General features: G+C 31.9%; 1 protein-coding gene across 10 annotated transcripts in view; it reads left to right on the top strand.

The window, feature by feature from the left end:
- Nucleotides 1-12,854, top strand: part of NBEA (neurobeachin) — a 686,692-nt gene that overhangs the window by 153,244 nt on the left and 520,594 nt on the right. For all 10 annotated transcript variants that reach the window (XM_073894686.1, XM_073894682.1, XM_073894681.1 and 7 more), the window contains exon 11: nt 5,012-5,120. In XM_073894686.1, coding sequence (XP_073750787.1) covers nt 5,012-5,120 — 109 coding nt within the window. The remainder of the gene's footprint in view (nt 1-5,011; nt 5,121-12,854) is intronic.

The raw sequence follows: 12,854 nt of genomic DNA, 5'->3' as shown, positions 1-12,854 counted from the left end.
CTGTTTTAATATTTATTTTCTTTATTGGATAATTTTAGCACTTCCAGGGTATGCTTTTTAATCCTGCTTCTGTTAAATAGACTGGGCTTGGCTGAAAATGGAGCTAGCACCAGGATAAAGGACTGGCCATTGGGCCTCCCTGCGGTGGCGGCGTATTTTGATCTTGAAGGACATTAGAGGATGCATACATAGTTAAGGTCACACATGTGTCATAACCTCTCTATTTTACTTCTGAAATTTTGAACTTCTTACGTGTTAGGAAGTTACATCATGAAATTTCTAAAGTATTCATGTATCTGTGGATGACGCATGGTTACTCTAGCACATCCACTCAATTTTCACAAAGGGTCAAGCACATGTAGAGCATTGGAAGTGGTCATTTTTCGAGTGGGATTAAATTGTAAACTAGTAGGCTTTGAGAGTTATTTCTTCTATAGTAATAGAGCCTTTTTAGTATATAGATATTGGCTATTTAGAGTTATGAATGGAGCTGATCAAAAGGCTATTTTGCTCTCAAACTATGTAAATACCGGTACTCTATGCTAAAATATAACTATGTCATAAGAGGTGTAGAATAAATTCCTTTGGAAGTAAAAATTTTAAAATTTTGTTTCCTATATAAGACAGATTTTGAGATATTTCAGTCACAAGTTTATAAACTTTGACTTTTTGGCTATACTATATTTTGTCAGAAATAAAATAGGCTGATGAAACATAAAATCAAAATCTGTTACCAGAAGAAGATAAAAATGTGTAATGGCCTGATTAAATTTAAAATAGGGCCTTTAAAGAATACTCTTAAATAGCCATGACAGTGGTAGCAAATTCAGTTTATAAGGCTGCCTGTCTCCTTATCAGGCTGTAAGAAAAGGTAGAAATTACCGAGAGATTTCACAGCTAAGGGCAGGCTTAGTGATTTCATGTGCTCCCAGTGTATTCCATCTGTCCTTACATTTTACTGTGCTGCATTTCACTGTTTTCCTTATTTGACTCTGCAGATAAATGTATTTTACTTATTTCGACATGTATCTCCACTTGATGTCCGAACTGATGAATGTGACAGTTTGTGTATCAGGTTCATTGCATACATAGGCAGGTAGGCTGTGTTCTTTTAAGAGCTCATCTTCAGGAATACATTGTCTACAAGTGACCGTTAAATGTACCTGGTATTAGAAACTTTGGTTTAGAGCTTTTTAATTTTGAACTGTGAAGGAATTTAATTCTTCTAACTTTTGTGAGGTTTTTTTTGCATGTGTGTCAGTAGAAATTAATTGTGTTGAGTGAGAAATTATCTTGAGTATGGACTTGAGTTGATTTCTTTTTACAGTTTTGTTCCTGCTCTGATCACTCTCATCTCAGGAAAGTTTTCTAGTCAAAGAAATAGATAGAAACAATGGTATTAGATATTATATATAATTTTAATCATCCTTTGCAAGATTTTAATGTATCTGATACCAAATTAGGCTACATAAAAGATGAAACCTTATGAAAAAAAATCAAAAGATTTTCCCCCCTTACTGGTACCTTAATCTTAATGGAACTTAATCTACTTCTGAATTTATTCTGGCAATTACTTTGTCCATAGTATTTCTTAAGATATTAAATACATCCTTTTAAAAGGGGAGGAGATGTTGGATCTTGGGCAATCTTTAATTTTTTACATTACGAATTTCATTCTTCTCTGTATATTTAAGCAGTTCATCTAGCTGAGGTACTTGGCTTGTTTCAGTACAAAAGCAGATTGAAAAGCCAGTTTCTGTATCCTAAGAACTGCCTTTGAACTGAACTTAAGTTACATATTCAGTCTCAGTCATTTCAGTTATACATTAGTCTGTCTTTATATCTTTAAATAATCAAATACCTCAAAGATAATGAAAGTTTTAGGATCACATGACATGAGTTATCCACATTAGTTTCTTTTAAAAAATAAATAATGGACAAATTGAAATGGATAAAGTTGTATTAAAATCAAGTCAAAATCTCTATATAAATTTTAACGGAACCTAAATATAGTACATATTTTTCATTAGAAACAGAAATTAGTCATGTTCTTACATAGTTTTTAAATATTCTCAGGTATTTGTGGGCCAAGACTATGTGGTATTCTTTAATAACATGGACCAGAAAGCTCTAGAGAGGTAATAAATATGCTCAGTCATTGGAGGTATTATTATACTATTTTCTTCATTTTTCCTAAGGCCTAGCCCTTTATGAGTATGTTACTTGAAATAAATACTATTTTCTAATTTAATGGGAGCTTATTAAGAACTGGAAGATGGTAATTATTTTTAAGAATAACCCTATAGATTGTTAGTGTCATTTTCCTTAAAGGGAGACAGGATTATTAAACACACTTAACTATTCATGAAGTAGAATTACTACGTATAGAACATGATATGTTATAGTACTGTCTATTGAAAAGTTTAGCAATTTTACTTTAGGAGATAAAAATCAGTACACTTTTTGTCTCTCAAGTAAAATATTCCATGAAAATCTCTTTCTAAGTATTGCTATACTTTTCAAGAGAATCTTCTATGTTGTGTATACTAGTTTTGGCTGACACGGATACTTGGTTTTCAGTTATCCTATATACTTAGATCCTCTACAGATGAACTGATGTGTCTAGACAGGAAGTGGTATGTAGGAGATATAGGAATGGGCTGAAGTATCCTTTATATTTGCCTTTGTATCTAGGGGAGTTGGAAATAGGCAAGAATGGAGAGAAATTTTGTATGGCAGTACACAGAATTTTGCAAGTTTATTGTGAGCCCTGCAGCAATCCGATGCATTTTAGTTACTGGTAAGTTTGTTAAATTATGTTTGAAAATGTACCTCTTCGAAGATGGCCATCTATTTACTATTACATCCACCATGTCAAATATACCTATTTTAAAGATTTTTTTTTTTGAAAAGATGTGGTATTGCTATTGCATTCAGTTTTAGGTATAAATTTAAAATACTTTTGTTAGTGAATGCATTTGACATTTCAAGTGTTGTCATAGCTAAAACTGAAGTGAAATTAACTTCATATGGGTAGCATAGTCATATGTTAAGATTTTGGAATAAAATTAATATTTCTGATTTTGTAATGGAACTCCACTGTGTTTAGAAGTCTGAGCTAATTCCTTAGATGTTTGAGAAAGAGTAGTCCTTCTGACATAAAAGAATAAGAAAATCCATGGCATCCTTGTAGTTTTATGCAGTTCTACATAGGAAGGTAATTTATTGTAAGAAATATTTTTTTGCATTTTTTTCATGGACCATAGGGACCATAGGCATTTCCAGTCTTTGTTTTTGGCAGTGCTGATTTTTAGGAATTTTAGTAATCTTTCCCCCTACATCATTAACTCAAGTATAGGTAAGAATTCCAAGATTAGGATATTGTGTAATCTCTATGCAGTGGTTCTTTATTCTTCTCAAATATTTAGGCAGAAGTATTTTGTGCAGTAGTACCTGTGCAATTATTTGTGAAGTGGCTTTTACTATTGATACAATTGATTAAAAATGGACTAGATTCCCTAATAGCTGTTCTTCTTTACAGAAACATTAAAAAAATCCGAAGATTCTTTGGTAGTTGTGTTTTATTTGTAAATGTCTAACTATAGGACAAAGTAAAAGAACATCGTTGCCTTGTAGTAGAAGTTTACTTTTTTGTGTGTGGTTTAAAGAAATAGGGCCAATTAATGTAATTGAATTTTAATTTCCTGTAATGAAGTACTTTATTTCCAGATATACTATATTTTTTCTAACTGATACCATGTAACCCATTAAACTATCAGTTTTTATAATAATGATAATTTTGCTATTGATTCTTTCAATGAGATTATTTCGGATTTGAACAAGAATAGCCACATTATCAGAGAAATGTGTTGTCAGTTTTATTGAAACCAGAAGAACTAGAATAACTTGAGAGAATAGAATCAGTTTTGGAATTAGTGATTTTCAAGTTTTCCTCATTAACAGATTTTCTTAATTCTTTGCAGGAATGAATACTTGTGAATTTAAAATATATTTAGAAATTTGTGGTTTTACCCTTTCTTGTGAATATAAATAGGTAATTTAGGCTATATTACAAAGCACAGCAAATAGATATTTTAATTGCTGTTGAAGTTTGGCTTGTCATTTATTGTTATAAACTACAATAAGCATATACAATGAAGGAATATATATTTTCTTAATTAGGAATGCCATCATCTATTAATGCTGTTAGTTGAAAAATTTTCAGCTTAACTTTGTGAAGTAATATATTATCAAAGCTTAATTCAATGCAATCATTATTTTTTCTTTCGTTTCTTTCTTCATTCAACAGACATATCAAGTGCTTTATCTTTGTCTGACCTTTATCTTTGTGTGCTTTTATGTGTTTGTGTAAACATTGTGTAATTAACTGCCACTTTCATTTCAATATTATACAGACATTTGTTTTTCTGCTCTCATGAGCTTTCCTGAGGGCATATACGGACATATTAAATAACATGTTGCATATTTCTCTGGATATTTTCTAAAAAATACAGTTTTTTTTTTAAATAGGTCTAAATGAAAAGTTTATTTTAAAAACAGGTGTGTTCTTCCAAAGCAATATTGCATACCTATTTAAAATTCTCTAAGATAGTATGTTCTTCAAAAGAATATTATGATAAAAGTCTTTATTGTGGAGAATTGATTTATTTCTGGGTGTGTTTCTTATGTTAGATTTACTTGAAGCAGATAATGTACATAAGTGTAGATGAACTTCAGTGTTTGGTTTTGACATATAAAAAAACTATGAATTTATGTTTTGATTTATGATATTTAATTTTAAAGAGATGAGACTAGTTTTCTCATGCTTGTGAGAAAATATATTACTGTACAATATAAGGTACAATGATACAATAATCATTGTCAGCAAAATAGAGATTAGATTTGAATTGCGTTGTTATCTTTTGGCATAATAAAATTCTGAAATGGAACGCTGTGTTTATAATCAACATATGATAATTACGTAATGAAATTATCTGTACTTTACATGCAGTGCTACTCTTTTGGCATTCCTGGTTGAACTACTTAAAAGTTCAGTAGCCATGCAAGAACAGATGCTGGGTGGAAAAGGCTTTTTAGTCATCGGCTACTTACTTGAAAAGGTAAGTGATATGTATTGATGGTTTTATTGTGTAGTATTCATAGCTGAACAATTGACAACCCCTAATTATATTTTTTCTATAGTTTCTCTTTTCATCGACTGCTCATTATTGTTGGCTAATTCACAAATATGTACTTTTATGTTTTGCATTTAGACTTAAGTGTAGACATTGAACTAAATTGGTTGCTATAGAAATCTATATAATAAAGGAATTTTGAGTGAAGATAGAAACTAAAGAAATTTTTTCCCTCTGTCTTTAATCAAAGTTACAAGTATTTCCCCTTAATTCTTTTTTCTAGTTGTTTCTTTGCTATCTTTAAATTCAAACTAATTTCTTAGAAGTTTTGTCAGTTTTATTTTAAGTGGACTTTTTGTTTTTGCTTAATTTTCCAATTATAAGGTAAAAAATCTTTATTTTGTAGTAAGCAAAACATTAGTTTGTGATTTTTCTCTGATTTTAATATATCTGAGTATTTAAGGTAGCATTTCTCTAATCACTACATAGTATAAACAATACAAATTAGATGGATGTAATTTTCCCCATTTTGTGTCATTTGTATCTTGGTTTTTTTATGACCTTCTTTGCTTTAGTCACAATTGTACTAATTCTGGTAATGAATCCTGGGGTTACAAGAGTTTGGTTGTATCATGTGATTTCTTTTAAAAATTAAAGGGGGAAGTTATGATACAAATATTGGCTTTTTTCTTTCTTAAGAAAATATCTGTCATCCTCATTAGCTCTCTCAAATCTATTCTTATCAGTTAACTCTAACATTCAGCTGCTCTTAAAGTGGAACTATTTGAGAAATAATAGCGGTGAGGCCTCAAGTAAGAGGAATAAACTTATTTTTCCCTTAGGAAATAATACTGAGAAGACTTTTGGAGATAGTTTTTTCAACTCAGATTGCTCTACCTTTGAAATCCTTGTAACCTGTCTTTGCTTTGAAATAAGTATTCTTTCTTGAAGGATTGGTGATTGGGGAGTGGTAGGTTATTAAGTTATTAAGATCATTGCCAGCATTTCTTTATTGAAATAATTTTTTCAGTAACATTAAGCCTATTGTTAAGATATTTGGTTTCATGGAAAGCTATTTTTTTTCTATCTAGAGTATTAAGAATGACTTAGAAGATTTATGTTAAATTGCGTTTTACAAGAATTAGATATTATGAAATGCCTTTGTGATATTACTGTGCATGACAAGATCACTAATAGGAACTGCCCCTTGAATATACTTTTCATCTATTTACTGAGAGTTTATCAGCATAATTCTAATGTGAGCATTCTTTTACACTTAAAACTTAGCTTAAAATTAGAATTTTAGTGAGGGACACCTGGCTTGCCCCGTCAGTAGAGCTTATGACTCTTGATCTCAGGTTCCAGGTTCAAGCCCCAAGTTAGGCATAGATATTACTTAAAAATAAAATCTTAAAAAAAATATTAAAAAAATTAGAAATTCAGTGAAAAGACTTTAAATCAAATAAAAGGACATATTATATTCAGTTTTTCCTCTTTATCATTAATATCCTTAAAATTATATTGACAAGTTAGGTATAAAATATTATCTCATTGTGGTTTTAATTTGCATTTTTGGAAAATTAGAATAAGATTGGACATATTTTCATATGTATTTATAGTACATCCACTTTTTCTCTTTTGTGGAGTAATTTTTCATGTCTTTTGCCAGTTTGTTCAATTTCCTTTCAAGACCCCCACTCCTAGGCAACCTGAAATCTACTTTTCACTCTGATTTGGTGTACTCTAGATATTTCATATAAATGAGATCATATATTTGTGTTTTTGCATCTTATTTCATATACCATAATGTGTACAAGATTTCATCCATGTGGTAGCATATATCAGTACTTTGTTCCTTTTAATGGCTGAAAAGTATTCCATTGTATGTACATAACACATTTTGTTTATCCAGATGTCAATAGACATTTGTGATTTTTTCACCTTGGATGTTATGAGTAATGCTTCTATGAATGTTCATGTACAAGTTTTTGTGTGGACGTATATTTTTTCTTCTTCGGTAGATACCTATCTATGAATTGCTTTGCTCTGGGTCCTACCGTAATTCTATGTTTAACCAGTTGAGACACTGCCAAACTGTTTTCCAAAGTGGCTCCACTGTTTTACATTTTCGTCAGCAGTGTATTAGGTTTCTAATTTTTTCACATCCTTGCCAACATTTGTCAGTTGTCTTTTTTATTCTGGCTTATCCTAGTGGGTGTGAAATGGCATATCATTTTTTATTTATAATTCTGTCTAATCATGTTGAGTATCTTTTCATGTGCTTATTGGCTATTTGTATATTTTCTTTGGAGTAATGTCTGTTTAGAAATTTTGCCCATTAAAAAAATTGTGATATTTTCTTTTCATTATTGAATTGTAGCAATTTTTTATTCTGTATACTAATCTTCATTTGATAATATGATTTGCAAAGATAGTCTTACATTCTGTAGATCATGTTTTAATTTACATTTCATTGATGACAAATTAAGTTGAACATTTCATACATTTATTATCTTTTAGTAGTTACCCTCTTTTGGTAAATACCTGTTCAAAGTGTTTGCCCTTCTTCATTTGAATTGTCTATCATTTTCTTATTGATTTGTGGAAATTCTGTTCATATCACAGATATGAGAACTTTGTTGGATATGTATCACTTCCTCTGTGGCCTGTTTTTTTATTCTCTTAATGACCTTTTTGATGAATGGAAGTCCTTAATTTTAATATAGGTCACCATTTCATTTTCTATGATTATCTCATTTTAGATCCTAATGTATCCCAATGCCACGAAACTGTTCTATGTTTTCTTCCCTAAAACAAAATTTTACCTTTCACATTTAGATTTACAATCCATCTGGAATTGGATTTTGTATATGGCATGAGGCATAAGGGTCTCAAAGTTCTTTTTTAACCCTCAAATATGTAGCTAGCTGGCCTGGTACTGTTTATTGAAGATAACTTCCCACTGCATCACAATTTGATATTTGCCATAAATTCGATAACCATGTATAAATGGGATCATTTCCAGAATTGATCTATTGTGGGTTTTTCTCTTTGAGGCAGTACAACACTATCTTAATTTATATGCCTTTTTAGTATATTTTGATATAGTGTTTCATCTAGTTTTATTCTTCTTCAAGATTGCTTTGGCTGTTCTTGGGTTTTGGCATTAATACACGTGTGCTTGTCAATTTCCACCAAAAATGCTAGTATTTTCATTGTATTATATTGATATCTTTCATTGTATTATATTATACTGATATTGATATCGAACCTTCCAATTCATACATTTAGTATGTCCTTCTATTTACTTAGGTCTCTTTTGTAGTTTTCTATATAGAAAATTTTGTCTTTTTGCTAAATTTGTTTCTAGATAACGAGGTTTTTCAAATGTTAGGTTTTTTTAATTTGTCATGGAAACATAGAAATATAATTGGTGTTTATACTGACCTTTTATATACCAATACCAATATTACTATTCTTCTATTAATTCTAGTAGTTTGTTGATTTTTCAAAAACATTTCTTTGTAGAAAATCTCATTATCGGAGAATGGCAGTTTTATTTTTTCCTTTCCAATATTTATTCTTTTTATGTTTTTCCCTTGATATTCCACTAAGACTTCCAGTATAGCGCTGAACAGAAGTTGTAATAGTGAGCATCCCTATCTTATTCCACATATCATGTGCAAAGCTTCCAGTAATTAGCCACTAAGTATGGCATATGCTGTAGATTACTTTTAGTAGATTTTTAAATCAAATTAAGAAACTGTCTACTACAAGTTTGCTTAGAGTTTTATCATAAACAGGTGCTGAGTTTTATCAAACACTTTTTCTGCATTACTTGAGATAATTAATGAGGTTTCTTCAAATTTTTCTTAGTTTAGTGAACTACATATAATTGAATTTGATGTGTTAAACCACCCTTATATTCCTGGAATCCTATTTAGTCTTAGATCTATCCTTATTCCAATCAGCCTTTTTTCCTTAAAATGGCTCATGTCAGTGTCACCAGTAGTCTTATAGTCTTACATTTTAAGGTTCTCAGTTTTCATCTTATTTGGCCTGTTAACGTTCAGTTGTAATAGTTTTTCCCTCTTGAAATGCTTTCTTCAGTTGTATTTTGTGACAGTATTTTTCTTTTTCTTCCTACTACCTTGGTTTCCTGTTTTATTCCCTCCTACTAGTGCCTCCTCTTCTTTCTAAATGTTAAAGACTGATTTTCCTCTCAAATCTTTCATCCCTCAATTTTCTCTTACTTAATAGCATTGCCATTCACCAAGTACTTCAGACCAAAAATGTTAATCCTTTTTGACTCTTTTCACACACTAAATCCATATCCTGCTAATTATGTTGTCTTGGTATCAAGACATACCCAGAATGAATGACTGCTTCCTACTTACTACCTTACTCCTTTCTGTGTCACATTGATAGCATCTTATTTCAAACAATCATCCCCTTTCACTATTGGTTATCCACAATCTGTTTTCACTTGCAGTCAGACTAGTCTTCCCACGATGTATCAGATCTCACTGCTCCATCCTTCCAGAGTAAATTCACAATTCTCTTACCTTTGACGTCATCTCTTACCGTCCTCCTCCTTACTGTCTCTGTTGCAGACACACTGGCCATGCAAAGGCCTCTTCACCTTTCCCTTAAAAACTAAAGTGATAAGCATGACTCCATCTCAGGACGTTTGCCTTTTCCCATTGCTTTCATCATTCTTTCTGTAGGTATCCAATATGGCTTAATTCTACACTTCATTTAGGATTTTGCTTATGACACCTTATCAGAGAAGTCTTCTCTTATCACTCTAAATAGAATAGTACCCCTTCTTCCATAACCATATCTCCCTACTCTGCTCATTTTTTACAACACAATTCTGACTTCTTTTTTACCTGTTTATTTTCTGCCTCTTTTCACTGGAATGTAAGCTTCAGCTTCATGAAAGCAGGGACAGTATCTTTTTTATTCTCACCTTATTGCTATGTCTTCAGCATCTAAAGAAAGAGTGCCAGCCTTAATAAATATTTGTTGGATTTAATTGAATAAGTGAAAAAGCATTTGCATGCTTATCTGATTACCTCAAAGAATATGTTTTTCACCTTCCCAGATGAATACTCACACTTTTATTTTTAAACATCAATTGCTGGGTGAATAGTATAGATAATAAAGGTTCCATTTTTATTTTATCATCAACAAATAAAAGCTAATGGTTAACTGTCACTTAGCTTTATCTCCTTGTCTGAGAAGGTATAACTTAGTTATCAAGGAAGGTAGTCTAATGTTAAGAGGCTTTCTTATTCATCACATTTAGACTATCTCATGAACAACTTTTGAGGTACTTTGTTTTGTTTTGTTTTGCCAAAATATGAGTTTGAAGGAAACTTAGAGGTTGTCTGATGTAGTCAATATTTTTGGTTGGTGTTAATTTAAAAAAATTGAATCAAAGTAGCTTAAACATTTAGGAAATATGCTTGCTAATGTAACTGGAAATCTAGTGACAGGTGGCTTATCAGTCGTAGTCCTGGTGGGAAACATATAGGACACTCAAACTTGGTTATTGAAAAGAGTTTAATGCAAGGCTCTTAAAAAAATTGTGAGCATTGTTAAGGGAAATCAGGAAGGTTTGCAGAGGTAAGAAGAGTGACTATTTATCATAACTCAAAAAGAAAGTTATTGTAGTTCTAGGAGAAATTGTACCTGACTAGAGTATGGTCTTCAGTAAAAGAATATAGTGTATTGGCCTGAAGGGGTGAAACCAGAGTCCCCCCAACTTCATTTTCTTCCTGTCCTTTAATTTCCTGCTGGTGTCTGTAACTAGTCAAACCCAAAGGAAGCCAATAGCCAGGGGAGCTTCCCAAGCACAGAAATAGGATGGGGAAAGTTGGGGAGTAGAGCACTATGGCCAGTAAAACATGTCCATTAATGTGGGCTTTAGGGTTTGGGTGTCTGAGTCTCAATTATGTCATCAAGGACCCAGGGTTTTTCTGTATGTCTGTTCTGCCTCCTAGACTCTGCCTCCTAGACACATGATTTTATTTGCCGCTATAGCTACTATCCTTTGTGGTCCTAAGAAGGTTGCCAGGTTGACTTAGTGCTATAGGCTTTCACATCCAGGTGGGGGGTAGACAGAAGAGCTCCATTCTCCCAATTACTGAACAACATCCTTCCCTCCAATTTGATTGCTCAGGTTAGGTCTTGACCTACTTTGAATTATTTGCTGCCATGAAAATTTTGATGAATCACTGTCTACCTGTCTCCCCCACACAAGAGCAACAAATAAGTGATTCATATTGGATTAGGCTTTTGGAGCTCAATTTTGGTGTCCTGGAAAGAGTAAAATGGATGTTGAGGATTTATGATGTACCTCTAATAATTATTTCCCACAATTTACTTGATAACATAATGTATGTTTTATATAGAGAGAATGGTTTCTGCAATAAAAATGAACATTTCTGGTGGTCCATACCACTGTGGGCTGCTCTAAGTGTGAGAAAGACCTCTTTTTACCGAATAGCAACTTTTCCCTATAACATCCATTGCTCCTATTTGATTTAGTTACTTCTGGAGTGGATGTTACAATTGTTTTTTCCTAGCTTCTGAAATTCTGTTTCCAGATATGTTCCATCACAATTCATATAGCACTTATTGTACAGATTATGACTTCAGTCATCACACAAAAGTAATATTTAGTTTAAATTTCAGAGCATGCATTTTACAGATTTGTAACTATCAATTATACAAGTATAACTGTTTTTAAAATCCCTTTACTTGAGAAATGAAAGCAAATATAAAAATAAAAAGTATTTTAAAGCAATCATTCAAAATAAACACATTAAAACAGAGTTGGATATCTTCTTTTATCTTCTCTTAATCTATGTGTTGTCTTATCTGTTCTATTCTTACTCTGTTCTTGAATTTGACATGAATTCAGTTAAACATCTGCTGAGGATTATGGCAGGTACCAGACAGAAAAAAAAGATGAATAAGATAGTATCTTCTTTTATTACAGGAAAGAAAGATATATGAATAATTAACAGTAATGCAAGGCAGAAGGAAGAAATACTACTTAGTGGTAAAGGTAACATGCTATTGAAGGGAACTTTCATTTTCTGCCTGGTAGGATTTTTGAGTAGGCCAATAAAAAACCACAAGTTTAGAAAGATATTTCCTAAAGATCAATTTTAGAATAAAAACTACCACCCAGGAGCTTAATTGCTATAAAAAAAACTGACACTTTTTTTTTAGTAATGTGGAAGGAAGGCCTCATGTGATGCTTCTAGCATATCTTTTTATAACACAGAGCAAGTTAAAAACTTGTTTTCAAAATATGAATTACTTCCTCAAATGAATATGTTCATAATGGCCAATCTGATTTTATATTGCTTTAGTATTCTTTATAAACACATGGCAATTTAATTTTTTTATTTTTATTTTTTATTTATTTATTTTTTTAGGTGATACAATCCTTTAAATTTTTATTGTTATGTTAATCACCATACACTGCATCATTAGTTTTTGATGTAGTGTTCCATGATTCATTGTTTGTGCATAACACCCAGTGCTCCACGCAGAACGTGCCCTCTTTAATACCCATCACCAGGCTAACCCATCCCCCCACCCCCTCCCCTCTAGAACCCTCAGTTTGTTTTTCAGAGTCCATCGTCTCTCATGGTTCGTCTCCCCCTCCGATTTACTCCCCTTCATTCTTCCCCTCCTGCT

Source organism: Callorhinus ursinus, unplaced genomic scaffold, assembly GCF_003265705.2.
Source record: "Callorhinus ursinus isolate GAN/ISIS: 27379988/994484 unplaced genomic scaffold, GSC_fseal_2.0 scaffold7, whole genome shotgun sequence".
Lineage (NCBI taxonomy): Eukaryota > Metazoa > Chordata > Mammalia > Carnivora > Otariidae > Callorhinus > Callorhinus ursinus.
This window is presented reverse-complemented; position numbering and strand designations above follow the sequence as displayed.